A 17,124-nucleotide genomic window follows, 5' to 3' on the forward strand; every position below is an offset into this window, starting at 1 on the left:
TTAGGTAGAGGATCATTAGGGGGTCCATTGTCCCTCTCGGTGTGTTACTCCCACAGAGCTTAAATCTGGGACTCTCCCCCATTTGACTTTGAACTGAAGAAGCTTTGCATAAGAAATAAATCAATTAATTCATGGATCATTAATGATTTATTAATTCAGTTAACTGGTATAAACAATACAGCAGATACTGAGGTGACATTTGATCTTATTGAGATATCTGATCTCAAAGCAGGTAAAAAACTTAGATAAGCAACTCTGTGGATGACATAGTTTTGAAAGTTGCACAAAATTATTTATTTTTTGGGGAGGGGGAGGGTGGGTATCAGAAATGGATGTAGGAGATCTGCACATCGCCTTCTATGTCCAGCATGTCGATCTCATTGAAGGACTGCCAGCGATGGGAAAAGTCAAACAGGTGCTGCCCGTTCACAAACACCTTAAACCTCTGGTTTCCACAACGGATTGACATCTGAGGGACAGAGAGAAAACTTTTGAATGCTGACACACAAAGTTTTCTAGAATTTGCCAAAATCACATTAAAATTTACTTCTAAAATTCATCATAAGAACTTGATATTACGACTGCGTGACTGATGCTACTTACATCAAAGTACTGGCCCTCCATAAATGGATTCATGCTCATTTCTCTCTCCTCCTGGCCCCAGTTTCCTCCAATCATACTGTTTCTTACAACAATTCCTTCCCTGAATCTCGGATGGATGTGGAAAGCGACATCTCGAGATCTGCTCACCAAAAACTTGATGCTTAATCTGAAACACACATCCATGAGCGTTAAACATTCATGTTAGCACTTTAGTACTGCACTAGAGATTTCGGCAAGTAGTCTTAAAATCACACACTTGTGTGCTCCATAGGGAACCATGCCTCTGATGACGATGGTCCTCTTAGGGAACATCCCTCCTGGGATGATGTTGGAGTAGGGCACAGGCTTAAAAACAAAATGAGATATCTTATATGAGTATTACAGTATTACATAAACACAGGTGGCCTCATAAGAGGTGTACAAAACAGTGATTGTCAAACTTTCTTTGTTATGCATCATTTCAGAAACCAACAAAAGTTCAAGCTTCACAACCCACATGCTTTTCTTAGTCATAATAATAGAAAAGGTAAAATTGAACATTTTCATTAAACAAAGTTCAGCATGTGAGCTCATCTTGTTTATGTTCTCTAAACAAATCATCTTCATTTGACTAAATTCACCTCATATTTTCAGATTTAATCTTTCAATATAATACCCGTGGAGTCAGTGACTGGACTGAAAGTTGAGTGTTATGCAAATTTTACTTACAGGGTTGTAGACTGGCTGCCCACTCATACCCTGATTAGTAGATAGAAAATATGAGTAGGTTTAGCAAATGTGAATATATATGAACTGTGTATAAAAAGAACGTGTCGATTTTTTGTGCATTGTTCTCACCGGCAGATTTGAGCCTGGAAAGTTGCCCTTAAATAATAATAACAACAGAAAGAAATAAAAATAAATAAATAAATAAAAATGAAAGACACAAAAAAAAGATAAAAGAAGGAAAATTTTTAATTCATTCAGATTTTTGTCATAAAAATTCAGCTTGCACAGATTATTTAAGTTATAACATAATTCGATACCCCCATTCCACCTCCCATGCCTCCTGGATATCCATCCTGCAAGGAATCAATCAGAAGTTTTAAAATTACTTTATTCTATTACATATGTGTGACCTGCATTTTATAATATAGCAAATGTAAATCTGAGGAATAAAAGTTTTTTTTTTTTTACCCCCATGTCACCTCCTGGATATCCTCCTGGCTGAAATGTTCAAACATGTTTGTTTAATGATGTGTGTACTAGCATGTTATTTGAAAATTTACAGTGGCCTTGTCAAAAGCAAGTATACAATATTCAGTATACTTACTCCCATTCCTCCTCCCATTCCACCTGGGTAACCTCCCTGGATGTCAAAAGAAACACACTGCAGTTCAAATGTGCAGACTTCCTCTCACTACAGATCCAGTAATATTTAAAGAATCTGAATGTAAAACATGTTTCAGTAAAAGTAACATACCCCCATGCCACCTTCTGGATATCCTCCTGGCTGAAAGGTTCAAATATGAATGTTGAATAATATGAATTCTAATGTGGCAATTGAAAAATTACAGTGATCTTATCAAAAGCAAATGTACAATTACTCAGTACACTTACTCCCATCCCTCCTCCCATGCCACCTGGGTAACCTCCCTGGATGTCAAAAGAAGCACGGTGCAGTTCAAATTAAATATATGCACACTTTATCTCACTACAGTAATATTTAAAGAAACAGAATGCAAAACATGCTTCAGCAAAAGTAACATACCCCCATGCCACCTCCTGGATATCCTCCCTGTTGAAAAGCAGGGAATGACTGTAATCATGAAAAAGCTGTGGTAAATTAATTTGTATCAATTTGATATTACATATATATACTCACTCCCATTCCTCCTCCCATTCCACCCTAAAAAGATCAAATAGGGAAAAAAATGAATTAAAAACAAAATCTTCACAAAGTAAGTGCTGTTGACCATAATAATGATTAAACACAGAAGATTGTGTTGTTTGAAATACAAGGAGAAATCTGGCATATTGATAGAAACATACATATTCATTCATTCATACAAACATATTTATTCATCTGCTAATTTCACATTTGTAAAGAGATGACTTTTAAACCCAGCAAAACATGAAAGAAAAGATTTTTCTGAATATGATGCAACACGTTCTTTTTTAATTATTCCCATTCCTTCATGATACCTATGCATGCCCTATTGGGTGTAACAGTGTTTATGTGGTATAATGGGGAAACAGCGCCCCCTCTCGGTGTGGCTGGTTAGGTGAGGCTGGCTGCAGTAATCGCTGCCAGTCTGCCGTAGCCATACGAGAGATGAGTTGTATTGTTTCGCACACAATGTAGCTAAGTAGTACAGACACACAAAACATGTTTGATTAACTGATGGGCACCGAGTGTAATAAGTGCTTAGTGGACACATGTCCAACACCAGTTTTATGTACTTTTCATTTGTTTATTATTGTGTAAAACTGTATGCTAAAGCGGAATGCTAATGGGATGTTCTGCCGTAGTGTGCTGTGCGGAGCGGTGTGTGGCGAGCCCTTTGCACTGATACAACACTGTTGTTTCCATTCAGGAAATAAAGCGGCAATGATCGATCAGAGACTCTTTGTCTTCTTAAAAACACAACGCAGAGTCGAGGAGTCTGTTTGGGCCGAACTGTTGCAGCGGGGTGAAGCAGAAACCAGTTACATGGGCACATAAGCAGAAATCGTTAGCCAACAGCTGCCAGACTTGTTAAATGTAAGCTTTTGGTAATTTTGGCTTAATTTATTTTCCCCAGCAAAGCCCGAAGCATCAATGCGGAAGATTCACGGAGCTGAGGACTCACCCCAATAAAATTAATCATCTGGATGGAAACATCTCCTGCAATCTGCAGCCCACGAACTTGCTCCATAGGAATGCGGTGTTGAAAAGTATGGAAATCAATCCCATTTACTTTAATCTGCAACAATAATGATCTCATATTGGTGTTGCATTAAATCAATACAGAAGTAAAAGAAGCATAAGTGGTAATAATATAACTGACTGACTATAACTAATACCTTATAATTATATTATAGTGAGTATAAACCATTTATTGAGTCTTTACTTACAGGATAAAGTAAACGAGAAATGGTTTGCATTGTCTGTACAACAGTTTTACCTGACCTGATAGCCCTGAAAATTAACAATGACGACCATTTCAAAATGCTCTCCTTTTCGAAAAGGCATCCTGTGAATCTTCTCCTCTAATCCCCAGGATCCATTCTGACAGGTGTTGAAGACCACCTTGTCCCAGCCATCAAATCGAGGGTTGAAGTGTAGGGCAATGTCGCTGGATTCATATTCTCCGCAAATCAGGTTGATAAAGAACCTGCCAATGAAAAGAAAGAAAGAAAGAAAAAATAATAAAATTAATGCTGTCAGCGTTAATCTCGTTAAAATGATGTTCACTTCATAACTGCATTAAATCTCCGTTAACGAGTTACCGCGGATCGCCCGTGCCTGGGGCTGGATGGTTTCACCGCATTAGCGCGGTTAGCATGTTAACGCGTTGACGCTGTCCAGCCCCTTATAACTAATGATAACCACCTTGAGAATGGACAAAATATATTTAACAGCTATTAACTATAATAAATTTCTTGTATAGTGTACAGTGTCACAAGTTTATGTCTTCCACTCACCTGGTGATGTGCTTAGGAATGGTCCCCTGGATATAGATGGACATCCCTTCCCTCAGCCCTCCATAAATAGGCCCTAGATAGGGTATGTTCTGTGCCATGGACAAAATATTAAGTAACTATAACACAGCAACACTGTGTGTTGTATGCAAGTCTATGAAGTACACTTACAAATGTCAGTCATGTTATGATTAAATCAGCTAAATCAAATTACTTTGCAGTGCTTAATTACAGTACTCTAGTAAATATTAATCAGGCATTTCCAAACAATTTGGTTTGTACCAAATCTGTTGTTTTATTTGTTTCAGTGAAATCATTTTTGAAGCCAACAGAGGCTCAGCATTTCAATATTTAATACAAAAGCCTGGGCAGTATGGACAGCATTGTGAATCTATCTATAATAATAATAATGGATTGGATTTATATAGCGCTTTTCAAGGCACCCAAAGCGCTTTACAATGCCACTATTCAGTCACTCTCGCATTCACACACTGGTGTTTATCTAATTTCGCAACAGTTCTTACTCTCCCAGTTTGGCCTCTCTCTGTGTGTTACTGGGCATGACAAAACACATTCAGTTCATACATTATATACACTGTCCACCGTAATGCTGGGACGAATACACAATTTTTGTATTTTTGACTGTATACACCACAGTGGACAAGTCTTAAATATGATCAGCCTGTCTCTGTTAAGATGCCATGTACAGAGGTCTTTAAGGTGGCCGTGATTAAACCATTACTTAAAAAGACATTACCTTACCTAGCATGTGTCCAAATCACAGACAAACAGTATCCCAAATTGTTCATTTTTAGTTCACAAACACTTCTTATAATGACTCCTGAAATGTTGGAGCTTTTAGCTCTTTATACAGTAAAGTTACAGGAGGATACAAATAATAATCGCCAGTTATCTGAAAGTTTATTGAAATAATCCCATTCGATAACACAAGAGAACAATAAATATATAATTTTCTGTTGTAACATATAAACTGAACGGTAATGTAATGACACTCACTTTTCACGTTTTTACTAAAAAAGCTAATTTCTTCCATGTCTAGTTGGTTCTAATTCGGGCGTAATCAATTGGATCCATTCTCCCTGCCCAGCAAATCCTCCCAGTGCAGGGGAAACAAATTCTGTTGGGCATATCTACCTTGGCACAACACTTGTCTCCACAAACGAGGGGCTTGAAATACCCAAGAAATCACAAATAAGTCTGCCATCTGAGAGCAAAGGGCTCTATTGGGTTTATATGGTACCTTGTAGGTGAGTAGAAGGATTTTAAATTGCTACTATCAGAGAAATATGGTCTCTCTTTCCAGTCCCTCTCAGCAACTAATATTTCCATACTGCTTAAATAAAAGCAAGGATTACTATTCATCTCTGATTCACTTTGAGCAACTGTTTCGCCTCGTCTATATCCACCTGTGCCTGTCCCTGAGCCTGGTTCTGCTGGAGGTTTATCCCTGTTAAAAAGAAGTTTATCCTCCCCAAGTGCTTGATCACAGAGGGCTATCTGATTGTTGAGGCCTGGCTGAGCGACAGCTGTCATGATTTGGCACTATAATAAATGCAACTGAATTGAATTTAGCTATATATCCAGACCTACACTTCATTATCTGACAGATTGTTAGTCTATCCTTCTACTAGTAACCGTGACCAGTACTATGGTCAAATAGAACTTTGTTTACTTATCCTGTTCTAAGCATTGTAACCTTTCCTAATCTCGTGCCTTCATTAATATCCCCCACTTTAAATGTGTTATTCTTTGGGAACCACTGGAGAAAAATGAATAACTAAAATGAAGATCCAACTAAAAATACTAAGTCATTTTTAATTCCTCTGAACTGCTTTGTGGTGTCACTTTTTGGGTTTCTCCTTACAAAAACAGCCGACCTTCCATTGTGATATTATCTTAATTCTTTAACAAAGTATGTTCAGTGATTGCAGTTTTCAGTTCATAAATTGCAAAATCCTGTAATGGTAATGAAACTATGAGAACCTAAGGACAATTTATTACATCTTCTCAGCATAAAATTCACACAGTGCCACAGGCTCAAATATTATTGTTATTAACAGAACAAAAACAATGAAGCTTGTTTAAGACCTAATAGAAAAAACATATTTTTGTGGGTATCAGTGCGTGCAGATACTTACCGGGCTATAGATTGGCTGATAGCCAGGAGGAGAAACAAACATGGCTGCAGTCAGTAAGATGGGCGAGCAGAACAAAGTAGGAGAATAACTCCCTGTGATCAAGCACTAATACCACCCAGATGCCTTATTTTATACAAGCAGTGAGGGAGGAGTAGATCAGGGTACTACACCCAGCCCTGCATCACTGTGTTTGTTTTGGAAGAACCTGATTCAAATAACCTTTGCCCCAGCAGAGGAGTGGCACTTGAGTGAAAAAAAACCCCCAGAGAATGCGTTTGTGTGCAGCTGTGCAAGGAAAAACCAAAATGATTGAGCAATGAGTATCCATTCTACAGGATGGTGATTCATTCTATTTTTCAAGTCTTCTTGGTAGACCTGATTAAATTCATACTCAATACATAACGTAAAATGCTTTTTTTATAGAGTGCTTTGTAGTTATGTGTGCAAAAAGTCTTTTTAAATAAAGTAGAGATCTATGTAGGAAGAAATTACCTCTGCAGCCCAAAAGATCGTCCATCATTCGAGTCACTGCGCTGTGAGCTCGAAAAAGCCCTTGAGGATCTGCCAGACCCACAAGATCCAGATGAGATTCTATACGTGAACATGGACGAGTCCTCCATGGAGCTTGGAGCCGTTGGTGGTCGTGACCCCACTGGACGCTCATCCCCTCTCTGCTTGAAAGGCCTGGAGTCTGTGACCACAGTGGAGGTCCACCACCCCAACCATTATGTCCTCTGTCCACAGCACGAAATCAACCGAACCCTTTCTGACTCCATGGAGAGCCTGGACATGCCAGTATCATCCTCCACAGCCACATTGCCTCTACAGTCATCATGCCACTTCACTCCCATTCGCACTCCAACTGTTGAGCTGCTCGAGGACAGGAATGGATCCAAGAAAATGCCCTGGCAGTGACAGACTCACTGCCTAAAAATGACAAGACTGGTCACTGCCAAAGTGTGCTATCCCAGTACAAGTACAAAGAACATAATCCAGCCCGTCGCTGATTCTTTCTAACAGCAAGAAGAAACCTTATGTGGCTCTCTATATATAGTTTGCACAGACGTACTCATAAACAAGCAGCCAAATTAATTCCAAGGACGTGAAGGACTGATATTTTATTTTCAACCCCTTTCTTATAAGATGACGGGTTGAAAAAACGCCTTATAAGCCAACCTTGTCTTATGAAGTTTTATTACACTATCCAGAGCCAAGTGAGTGTAAAATTACATTTGCTGTAGCAGTTGGGGACACTCTTATCAATAAGAGGGTGAAGAGGTGTACATTACATGCTACATGCATGGAATCGCACACACTGCAGCAGAATCAGAGAAATGAATTCCTAACAAACACACCATTTCTGTTCAACCACCTGAATGCAAAAGAGTAATTAAGCTAAAAAAAAAAAAAAAAAACTCTTCGTAAAAACAGCTCAGACACTGCCAGACTAAACCCGAAAGCTTGAACTTTACAGTGAGTCAGCACTTGTATGGAGGACCTGTCACACCCAAAGAAACAATTATATAAGAATAAACTTCATCCATTCTTGGAAGAAAGAAGCAGCAGAGCCTGTTTTACACAAAGTGAATTATCTGATCAGAAAACTTGTTGTTTTTAAGGTTATGTTAATACCTACAATAAGAAAGTTTATGAAGAGGTTAAGAATGCCTAGCTTGGTTGCCTTAACTTGACCCTATTTTTCGTTAGCCTTAAAATTGTCAGAAGTGTCAAAACACGAACTTCATGGAGGAGGTTGTGCATCTGTTGGCTTTCCATCTAAAGACGTATTCCCAATATACATCTTTAAAAATAAATAAATAAATTGCACTTCAAGTACACTGAGCGAGTCATAGTGTTAAGAAAGCAAGTCTTTCCTCACTGACAGTTGTTACATGTGCATGTCCTGATTCATCTTTGCAATAACTTAGGAGTCTGAGGAGTTTCTACAGGGACAGCGTTTGGCGCTGTACATAGCAGAATCCAAGAGAAAGACACAACAGTATGCACTTATTTTCTAGGTATTTACCTTAGTTTATCATTTTGTCATTGGAATGGCCTTGACAATAATCTGTAACCCACATAAAATGATTTCTTACGGCTTTAAGAAATGATAGCGGTGAGGAAAGATGGACAGCCTACCAAACCAATCAGAATACAAAACTTTCTGTTTGTTTCGACCAATAGGAAATCAGGCTGCCGCTGTGTGTCCCGCCCATCTCCGTGTGTCCGCTTCTAGGCATGTGTAGTCATGTGCTTGGGGGTGGAAAAGAGTGCTGTGCTGCAGTGTTTTGTTTGCTGAGACACTGAAGTTTTTGAGTTGGAAAAAGTACTAGATATAAGTTTGCGACAAATTCTGCTGCACATAAGTTCACTGGTTATCAGCGATGTTCCATATTGAAAATAGTGGCAGTGAGTAAATAGTCGGATGCTACAGTTTTCCAGTGACTTTATAGAGCACTGTGTGGAGCTAAACTGTTAGCCTTGTTAAGTCTAATTTGTTATCAACTGCCTGAAAGTTCATCTCATTCTGCTTCCAGGAGTGAGGTAACACTTAAAGTACAACTTATGTTTATTTGTATTCACAATGAGACATCATATTACTGTCATTAAAGAGTAAAAAACGTGCCCTGTTATGTCATTTAGGGCCCCGCATGTTTGAGTAGCTCAAATGTGCTGTTAGCGTGTTAGCACAGCAATGCTACTGTGAACTGATGAGCTATTGTCTTGGTGTGAGGTTTCTACTCAGGGTTTTTTCGTCCAGTCCAGAGCAGAAATGTTTTTGTTAAGAAACTGGTTGTTGTTTTTTTCCACAATTTTTAATTATGAGCTAGATATATTTCTACTAATGAAATTAGTTTGCTTCAGTAACAGGGATGAGTCAGTCAACGAGTCAGTTGTGATTCTCGAGTATTGAACGATTCGTTCATGATTCGCACATCACTATGAGAGACACCATACCATTGTCTTCGAGCATGATGCACTAAGATCGGTGAGCACATATTGTGTATGCCTCAGTTAATTTTTGTCTGTTTGTTCAAATCAAAAGTTATTTGAACAACTTATTGTTGTATAACTGAATTCATCTGAATTATTTTGATTAATAATTGTTGCATATGCAATAACTTTATATAATTTGCTTGGTAAATTTTAATGTTTTCCTATTGTTTTTGGAAAAGTGCTTATTTTGCAATTTACAAAAAAATGTTTTGACAATACATTGCGGTAATGGATAGGTTGTATAAGAGAAGTGGTTTTTTTTTTTTTTGCAAATTTGAGTATTTTAATTGCAAATTGATGTCTAATATGATCTCAACACAAGCCTAAGTTGTGGATTATAGCTAGAACAGCATAATTAGTATTTGAATTCCTCTTCTGAGACTGAGATTTCCTGCTTTTCCACCTGATGATCTGCTGCACCTTGCGGTGTGGTAGGCCTGTATCACTCACACTTTCACACTCAGGTGGTTATATGAAAGACCACTGACTGAAATTTTCTCATCCCTAATTTCTTTCGCACCCTGGGAATTTTTGGACTATACCCCTTGGACAAGTTTTACTTAGGACTCTGAATAATAAGCTGCCATGTAGAAGATTTTCCAAATGTGAATGGTGTGTAAGATCTTCATTTGAATGGACATTGAATTTGAGTCATCTGTTTTCTGTAAAAGTTAAGGAGTCAGTTACCAGGGTGCACCCAACATTGAGAGCTAAAAGCTAACACTTGGCCAGGGTGCTATATTAGTAGTTTTATGTGGTTTTACTTTTCTTTAATTTTTTGTAATTTTCTTTTCCACAATTCTGTAAAGTGCCTTAACCCTGTGGTTGTCAGAACATGTGGTTTGGTTCACTAAAGCAGACTGGTTCTTTCCAGTCACGTTCCTGTCTGTGTCTCATTTAAACACACCCCCGTGCTCCTATAGTTGAACCTATTGGCCCATTAATATAAACTATTCAGACTTGGTGGTCCATCTGCATCTAAAGGACAAAGGTCTCTCTTTCGAGGATGCCAATGTTCACATTTTGGTCAGAGAGGACAGATGGTTTGAAAGAGGAGTAAAAGAAGCCATTTACGTCCACTGTGAGCGACCATCTTTGAACAGAGGCAGTGGTTTACGACACCAACTGTCTGCCATCTATAATCCAGTTTTGAGATCCCTTCCCAGACACCTTAATGCCCACTCACATCCTGGGCCATCTGACCTCAGGAAATCTCATGATAGGGTGGGGCTAGGTTTCACAATGAGCTCACCTGAAACCTTGGCTGATTGTGATCCACACCCATTTTCACACCTTGGCTCATGTGATTAGGTAGAGGATCATTAGGGGGTCCATTGTCCCTCTCGGTGTGTTACTCCCACAGAGCTTAAATCTGGGACTCTCCCCCATTTGACTTTGAACTGAAGAAGCTTTGCATAAGAAATAAATCAATTAATTCATGGATCATTAATGATTTATTAATTCAGTTAACTGGTATAAACAATACAGCAGATACTGAGGTGACATTTGATCTTATTGAGATATCTGATCTCAAAGCAGGTAAGAAACTGAGATAAGCAACTCTGTGGATGACATAGTTTTGAAAGTTGCACAAAATTATTTATTTTTTGGGGAGGGTGGGTATCAGAAATGGATGTAGGAGATCTGCACATCGCCTTCTATGTCCAGCATGTCGATCTCATTGAAGGACTGCCAGCGATGGGAAAAGTCAAACAGGTGCTGCCCGTTCACAAACACCTTAAACCTCTGGTTTCCACAACGGATTGACATCTGAGGGACAGAGAGAAAACTTTTGAATGCTGACACACAAAGTTTTCTAGAATTTGCCAAAATCACATTAAAATTTGTTTCTAAAATTCATCATAAGGACTTGATATTACGACTGCGTGACTGATGTTACTTACATCAAAGTACTGGCCCTCCATAAATGGATTCATGCTCATTTCTCTCTCCTCCTGGCCCCAGTTTCCTCCAATCATACTGTTTCTTATAACAATTCCTTCCCTCACTCTGGGATTCATGTGGAAAGCAATGTCTCGAGATCTGCTCACCAAAAAGTTGATCCTTAATCTGAAACACACATCCATGAGCGTTAAACATTCATGTTAGCACTTTAGTACTGCACTAGAGATTTCGGCAAGTAGTCTTAAAATCACACACTTGTGTGCTCCATAGGGAACCATGCCTCTGATGACGATGGTCCTCTTAGGGAACATCCCTCCTGGGATGATGTTGGAGTAGGGCACAGGCTTAAAAACAAAATGAGATATCTTATATGAGTATTACAGTATTACACAGTAACACAGGTGGCCTCATAAGAGGTGTACAAAACAGTGATTGTCAAACTTTCTTTGTTATGCATCATTTCAGAAACCAACAAAAGTTCAAGCCTCACAACCCACATGCTTTTCTTAGTCATAATAATAGAAAAGGTAAAATTGAACATTTTCATTAAACAAAGTTCAGCATGTGAGCTCATCTTGTTTATGTTCTCTAAACAAATCATCTTCATTTGACTAAATTCACCTCATATTTTCAGATTTAATCTTTCAATATAATACCCGTGGAGTCAGTGACTGGACTGAAAGTTGAGTGTTATGCAAATTTTACTTACAGGGTTGTAGACTGGCTGCCCACTCATACCCTGATTAGTAGATAGAAAATATGAGTAGGTTTAGCAAATGTGAATATATATGAACTGTGTATAAAAAGAACGTGTCGATTTTTTGTGCATTGTTCTCACCGGCAGATTTGAGCCTGGAAAGGCGCCCTTAAATAATAATAATAATAATGATATTAATAATAATAAAAAGAAATACAAAAACAAAATGAAAATGAAAGATAAATAAAACTTAAATTAAGATTTTTGTCATAAAAATTCAGCTTGCACAGATTATTTAAGTTATAACATAATTCGATACCCCCATTCCACCTCCCATGCCTCCTGGATATCCATCCTGCAAGGAATCAATCAGAAATTTTAAAATTACTTTATTCTGTTACATATGTGTGACCTGCATTTTATAATATAGCAAATGTAAATCTGAGGAATAAAAGTATTTTTTTTTTTTACCCCCATGTCACCTCCTGGATATCCTCCTGGCTGAAATGTTCAAACATGTTTGTTTAATGATGTGTGTACTAGCATGTTATTTGAAAATTTACAGTGGCCTTGTCAAAAGAAAATATACAATATTCAGTACACTTACTCCCATTCCTCCTCCCATGCCACCTGGGTAACCTCCCTGGATGTCAAAAGAAACACAGTGCAGTTCAAATGTGCAGACTTCCTCTCACTACAGATCCAGTAATATTTAAAGAATCTGAATGCAAAACATGCTTCAGTAAAAATAACATACCCCCATGCCACCTTCTGGATATCCTCCTGGCTGAAAAGTTCAAATATGTATGTTTTACCATTTGCGTACTAATGTGGCACTTGAAAAATTACTTATCAAAAGCAAATGTACAATTACTCAGTACACTTACTCCCATTCCTCCTCCCATGCCACCTGGGTAACCTCCCTGGATGTCAAAAGAAGCACGGTGCAGTTCAAATTAAATATATGCACACTTTATCTCACTACAGTAATATTTAAAGAAACAGAATGCAAAACACATCTGAGCAAAAGTAACATACCCCCATGCCACCTCCTGGATATCCTCCCTGTTGAAAAGCAGGGAATGACTGTAATCATGAAAAAGCTGTGGTAAATTAATTTGTATCAATTTGATATTACATATATATACTCACTCCCATTCCTCCTCCCATTCCACCCTAAAAAGATCAAATAGGGAAAAAAATGAATTAAAAACAAAATCTTCACAAAGTAAGTGCTGTTGACCATAATAATGATTAAACACAGAAGATTGTGTTGTTTGAAATACAAGGAGAAATCTGGCATATTGATAGAAACATACATATTCATTCATTCATACAAACATATTTATTCATCTGCTAATTTCACATTTGTAAAGAGATGACTTTTAAACCCAGCAAAACATGAAAGAAAAGATTTTTCTGAATATGATGCAACACGTTCTTTTTTAATTATTCCCATTCCTTCATGATACCTATGCATGCCCTATTGGGCACATAAGCAGAAATCCTTAGCCAACAGCTGCCAGACTTGTTAAATCTAAACTTTTGATAATTTTGACTTAATTTATTTTTCCCAGCAAAGCCCGAAGCATCAATGCGGAAGATTCACGGAGCTGAGGACTCACCCCAATAAAATTAATCGTCTGGATGGAAACATCTCCTGCAATCTGCAGCCCACGAACTTGCTCCATAGGGATGCGGTGTTGAAAAATGTGGAAATCAATCCCATTTACTTTAATCTGCAACAGAATAATGTCATATTTGTGTTGGATTAAATCAATAAAAGAAGCATAAATGGTAATAATATAGCTGATCACATACTGACTATAATACCTTACAATTATATTATACTGAGAATATACCATTTATTGAGTCTTCAGTTACAGCTTTTACATGAATAGATTTTTACATTTTTACATACATAGAATTTGTTTTCATTGTCTGTACAACAGTTTGTCCTGACCTGGTAGCCCTGCAAAGTAACGATGATGACCATTTCAAAATGCTCTCCCTTTCTAAAAGGCATTTTGTGAATCTTGTCCTCTGACCCCCAGGATCCATTCTGACAGGTGTTGAAGACCACCTTGTCCCAGCCATCAAATCGAGGGTTGAAGTGTAGGGCAATGTCGCTGGATTCAGATTCTCCACAAATCAGGTTGATAAAGAACCTGCCAATGAAAAGAAAGAAAGAAAGAAAGCAGATAAGATTAGGAAACTGTAACTGTTGTAAAAAAGAAAAAAAAGAGCTTAATATGTTGACACAGTGAGGTATGTGCAGTTTTTACTCTGCCCGTTAATGGACTATGATCCTGAATCACTGCTGCCTCTTGGATATAAATGATAAATCATAGCTAAAGACAACCACCTTGGAAACAGACAAAACTGTTTAACAGTTATTGACTATAACAAATTTTCTGTAAAGTGTATAGGGTCACGAGTTTATGTCTTCCCCTCACCTGGTGATGTGCTTGGGAATGGTCCCCTGGATATAGATGGATGTTCCTTCCCTCAGCCCTCCATTAATAGGCCCTAGATAGGGTATGTCCTGTGCCAGGGACAAAATATTAAGTAACTGTAACACAGCAACACTGTGGAATGTACGCACTTCATAGTCCAAATGTCCAAATGTCAGTCATATTATGATTAAATCAAGTTACAAATTACTTTGCAGTGATTAATTACAGTACTCTAGTGTTATTTTGAACTATCATAATATATTTGTATATATTATTAGTGTAGTTACTAGTTAAATGTCAAATTAGGATTTAATGTACAATAATATTTGATGCATGTAAAATATTAATCAGGCTTTTCTATTTGGTTTGTACCAAATCTGTAAATGTATTATTTGTTTCAATGAAGCCAAAAGAGGCCCAGCATTTCAATATTTATACAAAGGCCTGGGCAGTATGGACAGCATTGTGAATCTATCTAGTGTTTATCTTATTTCACAACAGTCCTTACTCTCTCAGTTTGGCCTCTCTCTCTGTTACTGGGCATGGCAAAACACACACAGTCCATGTATTATATACACTGTCTTCCATAATTCTTTGGAAAAATACATAATTTTTGTATTTTTACCTCAGTATACACCACAGTGGACAAGTCTTAAATATGATTAATCAATCTATTAACAAGCCATGTTCAACAAAAGGGCTGAAACAGGTGACCCTGAACTCTCCCTTAGTTATGGTGCAATAGGCCTATTCTGCTGGGAACTTTCCATAATGCACTGCGCGTTTCTTTCTTTGTGTGTTTATGCACAACTTTGAATGTTATCGCTAGTCATTATTAATCTATGACTCACTTCCAGTTAATGTTCTGCCCTGTCTTTGTCCCCTCACCCATAAACAGTCATGGTGGATGGGTGCCTGAGCCTGGTTCTGCTGGAGGTTTATTCCTCTTAAAAGGGAGTTTTTCCTCCCCAAGTGCTTGATCACAGGGGGCTATCTGATTATTGGGGCCTGGCTGGGTCTTGAAGCGACAGCTGTCGTGATTTAGAACTATATAAATACAAATGAATTGAATTTAGCTGTATATCTTGACCTACACTTCCTTATGGGTCAGATTGTTTAGTCTATCCTTCTACTAAGAACCGTGACCAGTACTATGGTCAATTAGAACGTTGTTTACTTACTCCTGTTCTAAGTGTTATAAACTTTCCTAATCTCATGCCTTCATTAATGTCCCTCACTTAAAATGTGTCATTCTTTGGGAACCACTGGAAAAAACTGAATAACTAAAAAGAAGATCCAACTAAAAATACTAAGTCTTTGCTATCATTTTGTGGTGTCACTTTTTTGGTTTCTCCTTACAAAAACGGCCGACCTTCCATTGTGATATTATCTGAATTCTCTAACAAAGTATGTGATTGCACTTTTGAGTTAATACATTTGCAAAATCCTGTAATGGTAATGGAACTATGAGAACCTAAGGACAATTTATTACATCTTCTCAGCATAAAATTCACACAGTGCCACAGGCTCAAATATTATCGTTATTAACAGAACAAAAACAATGAAGCTTGTTTAAGACCTAATAGAAAAAAACATATTTTTGTGGGTATCAGTGCGTGCAGATACTTACCGGGCTATAGATTGGCTGATAGCCAGGAGGAGCAACAAACATGGCTGCAGTCAGTAAGATGGGCGAGCAGAACAAAACAGGAGAACTTCACCGAACACTAATAACACCCAGATGCCTTATTTTATACAAGCAGTGAGGGAGGGGTAGAACGGTACCACACCCAGCCCTGCATCACTGTGTTTACTTTGGAGTAACGTGATGCAAATAACCTTTGCCCCTGCCGAGGAGTGGCACTTGAAAGAAAAAGACTTAGAATGCATTTGTGTGCAGCTGTGCAAGGAAAAACCAAAATGATGAAGCAATGAGTATCCATTCTACAGGGTGGTGATTCATTCTATGGTCCTCATTCTATTTATGGTAGACCTGATTAAATTCATACTCAATACATGATGTACAATGATGTTTGTTATAGTGCATTTTGTAGTTTGTGTGCAACAGAATTCTTTTGAAATAGAGCTGTATGTATGAATAAATTACCTCTGGTACACAAAGAAACCTGATATCATAAAACAGAACCGTAGAGGTGTGTACTCTAAGTATGATTCATTAAATATCCAAACAAGGCTATCTGCTAAAGCCAAACAGAAGCACAAGTAATCCTTATCTCCCACTCAGGTAACCTCATAAATGTACGCATACATACTACATGGAGGCGTTAGCTTAATCCAGCAAGTGCTTTGTAAAGTAAACACACTGAATGGTTGTGTGGTTGAATGTAGACCCACACAAATTCATTCAGAGAACAAAACTGTCACAATAATACATGGGTGTGTCCTGCTTAACTAAGGACTTTTCATATTTGGTTAAGTTAAAGTTTTTAAAGACACCATCAAACCTAAAAAATCTTTCATCTAATAAAATGTAAACTCTAGCTTTTGCCACTTCAATGTGTAATTGCAAAAATGAAAATCAGTGTTATCGCCCAAATGAAATGCATGAAGACTGCCTGGCTCATCTTACTGGAGAACAGCCTTGTGAGACCAAATATGAATGGAATTTGTAACTTCTAAATAC

The 17,124-nt window shown here is 37.9% G+C and overlaps 2 protein-coding genes across 4 annotated transcripts; both read right to left on the bottom strand.

The window, feature by feature from the left end:
- Positions 1–308: 308 nt before the first annotated feature.
- On the bottom strand, positions 309–17,098 carry LOC120737154 (galectin-6-like). Of its 3 annotated transcripts, none has more exons than XM_040037692.1 (16): positions 16,111–17,098; positions 14,481–14,569; positions 13,988–14,192; positions 3,435–3,548; positions 2,468–2,491; positions 2,354–2,380; positions 2,203–2,238; positions 2,066–2,095; positions 1,916–1,951; positions 1,780–1,809; positions 1,629–1,664; positions 1,441–1,467; positions 1,312–1,341; positions 860–948; positions 604–769; positions 309–469 (listed from the first exon to the last, which is right to left on the bottom strand). In XM_040037692.1, exons 1-16 carry the CDS (start codon positions 16,150–16,152, stop codon positions 323–325), a joined length of 1,128 nt encoding a protein of 375 aa, XP_039893626.1. In that variant the 5' UTR covers positions 16,153–17,098; the 3' UTR covers positions 309–322. The 3 variants fall into 3 exon arrangements, with proteins under 3 accessions (XP_039893626.1, XP_039893625.1, XP_039893624.1); XM_040037691.1 differs by lacking the exons at positions 13,988–14,192; positions 14,481–14,569 and adding exons at positions 3,755–3,959; positions 4,270–4,358 and having other exon boundaries at positions 16,111–16,169; XM_040037690.1 differs by lacking the exons at positions 13,988–14,192; positions 14,481–14,569; positions 16,111–17,098 and adding exons at positions 3,755–3,959; positions 4,270–4,358; positions 6,426–6,568.
- On the bottom strand, positions 10,681–12,944 carry LOC120737155 (galectin-4-like). The gene is made up of 10 exons (XM_040037693.1): positions 12,912–12,944; positions 12,782–12,811; positions 12,632–12,667; positions 12,496–12,525; positions 12,344–12,379; positions 12,166–12,192; positions 12,037–12,066; positions 11,583–11,671; positions 11,327–11,492; positions 10,681–11,192 (listed from the first exon to the last, which is right to left on the bottom strand). The coding sequence occupies exons 1-10, from the start codon at positions 12,927–12,929 to the stop codon at positions 11,046–11,048; spliced, it is 609 nt and encodes a 202-aa protein (XP_039893627.1). The 5' UTR covers positions 12,930–12,944; the 3' UTR covers positions 10,681–11,045.
- Positions 17,099–17,124: the final 26 nt, after the last annotated feature.

The sequence above is a fragment of the Simochromis diagramma genome, unplaced genomic scaffold, assembly GCF_900408965.1.
Source record: "Simochromis diagramma unplaced genomic scaffold, fSimDia1.1 OVJJ01000463.1, whole genome shotgun sequence".
Classification (NCBI taxonomy): Eukaryota; Metazoa; Chordata; class Actinopteri; order Cichliformes; family Cichlidae; genus Simochromis; species Simochromis diagramma.

What these genes read in the sequence shown, in the direction of transcription:
- LOC120737155 (XM_040037693.1), bottom strand. An exon ending in ATCCAGAAGGTGGCATGGGG is followed by an intron (nt 12,668 to 12,781) that starts GTATGTTATTTT and finishes TTTGACATCCAG; the next exon opens with GGAGGTTACCCAGGTGGCAT. An exon ending in GCATGGGAGGAGGAATGGGA is followed by an intron (nt 12,526 to 12,631) that starts GTAAGTGTACTG and finishes TGAACATTTCAG; the next exon opens with CCAGGAGGATATCCAGGAGG.
- LOC120737154 (XM_040037692.1), bottom strand. Translation starts at nt 16,152, where the DNA reads ATGTTTGTTGCTCCTCCTGGCTATCAGCCAATCTATAGCCCG. An exon ending in GAATGGGAGGAGGAATGGGA is followed by an intron (nt 1,810 to 1,915) that starts GTAAGTATACTG and finishes TGAACATTTCAG; the next exon opens with CCAGGAGGATATCCAGGAGG. An exon ending in TTCCAGGCTCAAATCTGCCG is followed by an intron (nt 1,342 to 1,440) that starts GTGAGAACAATG and finishes TCTACTAATCAG; the next exon opens with GGTATGAGTGGGCAGCCAGT.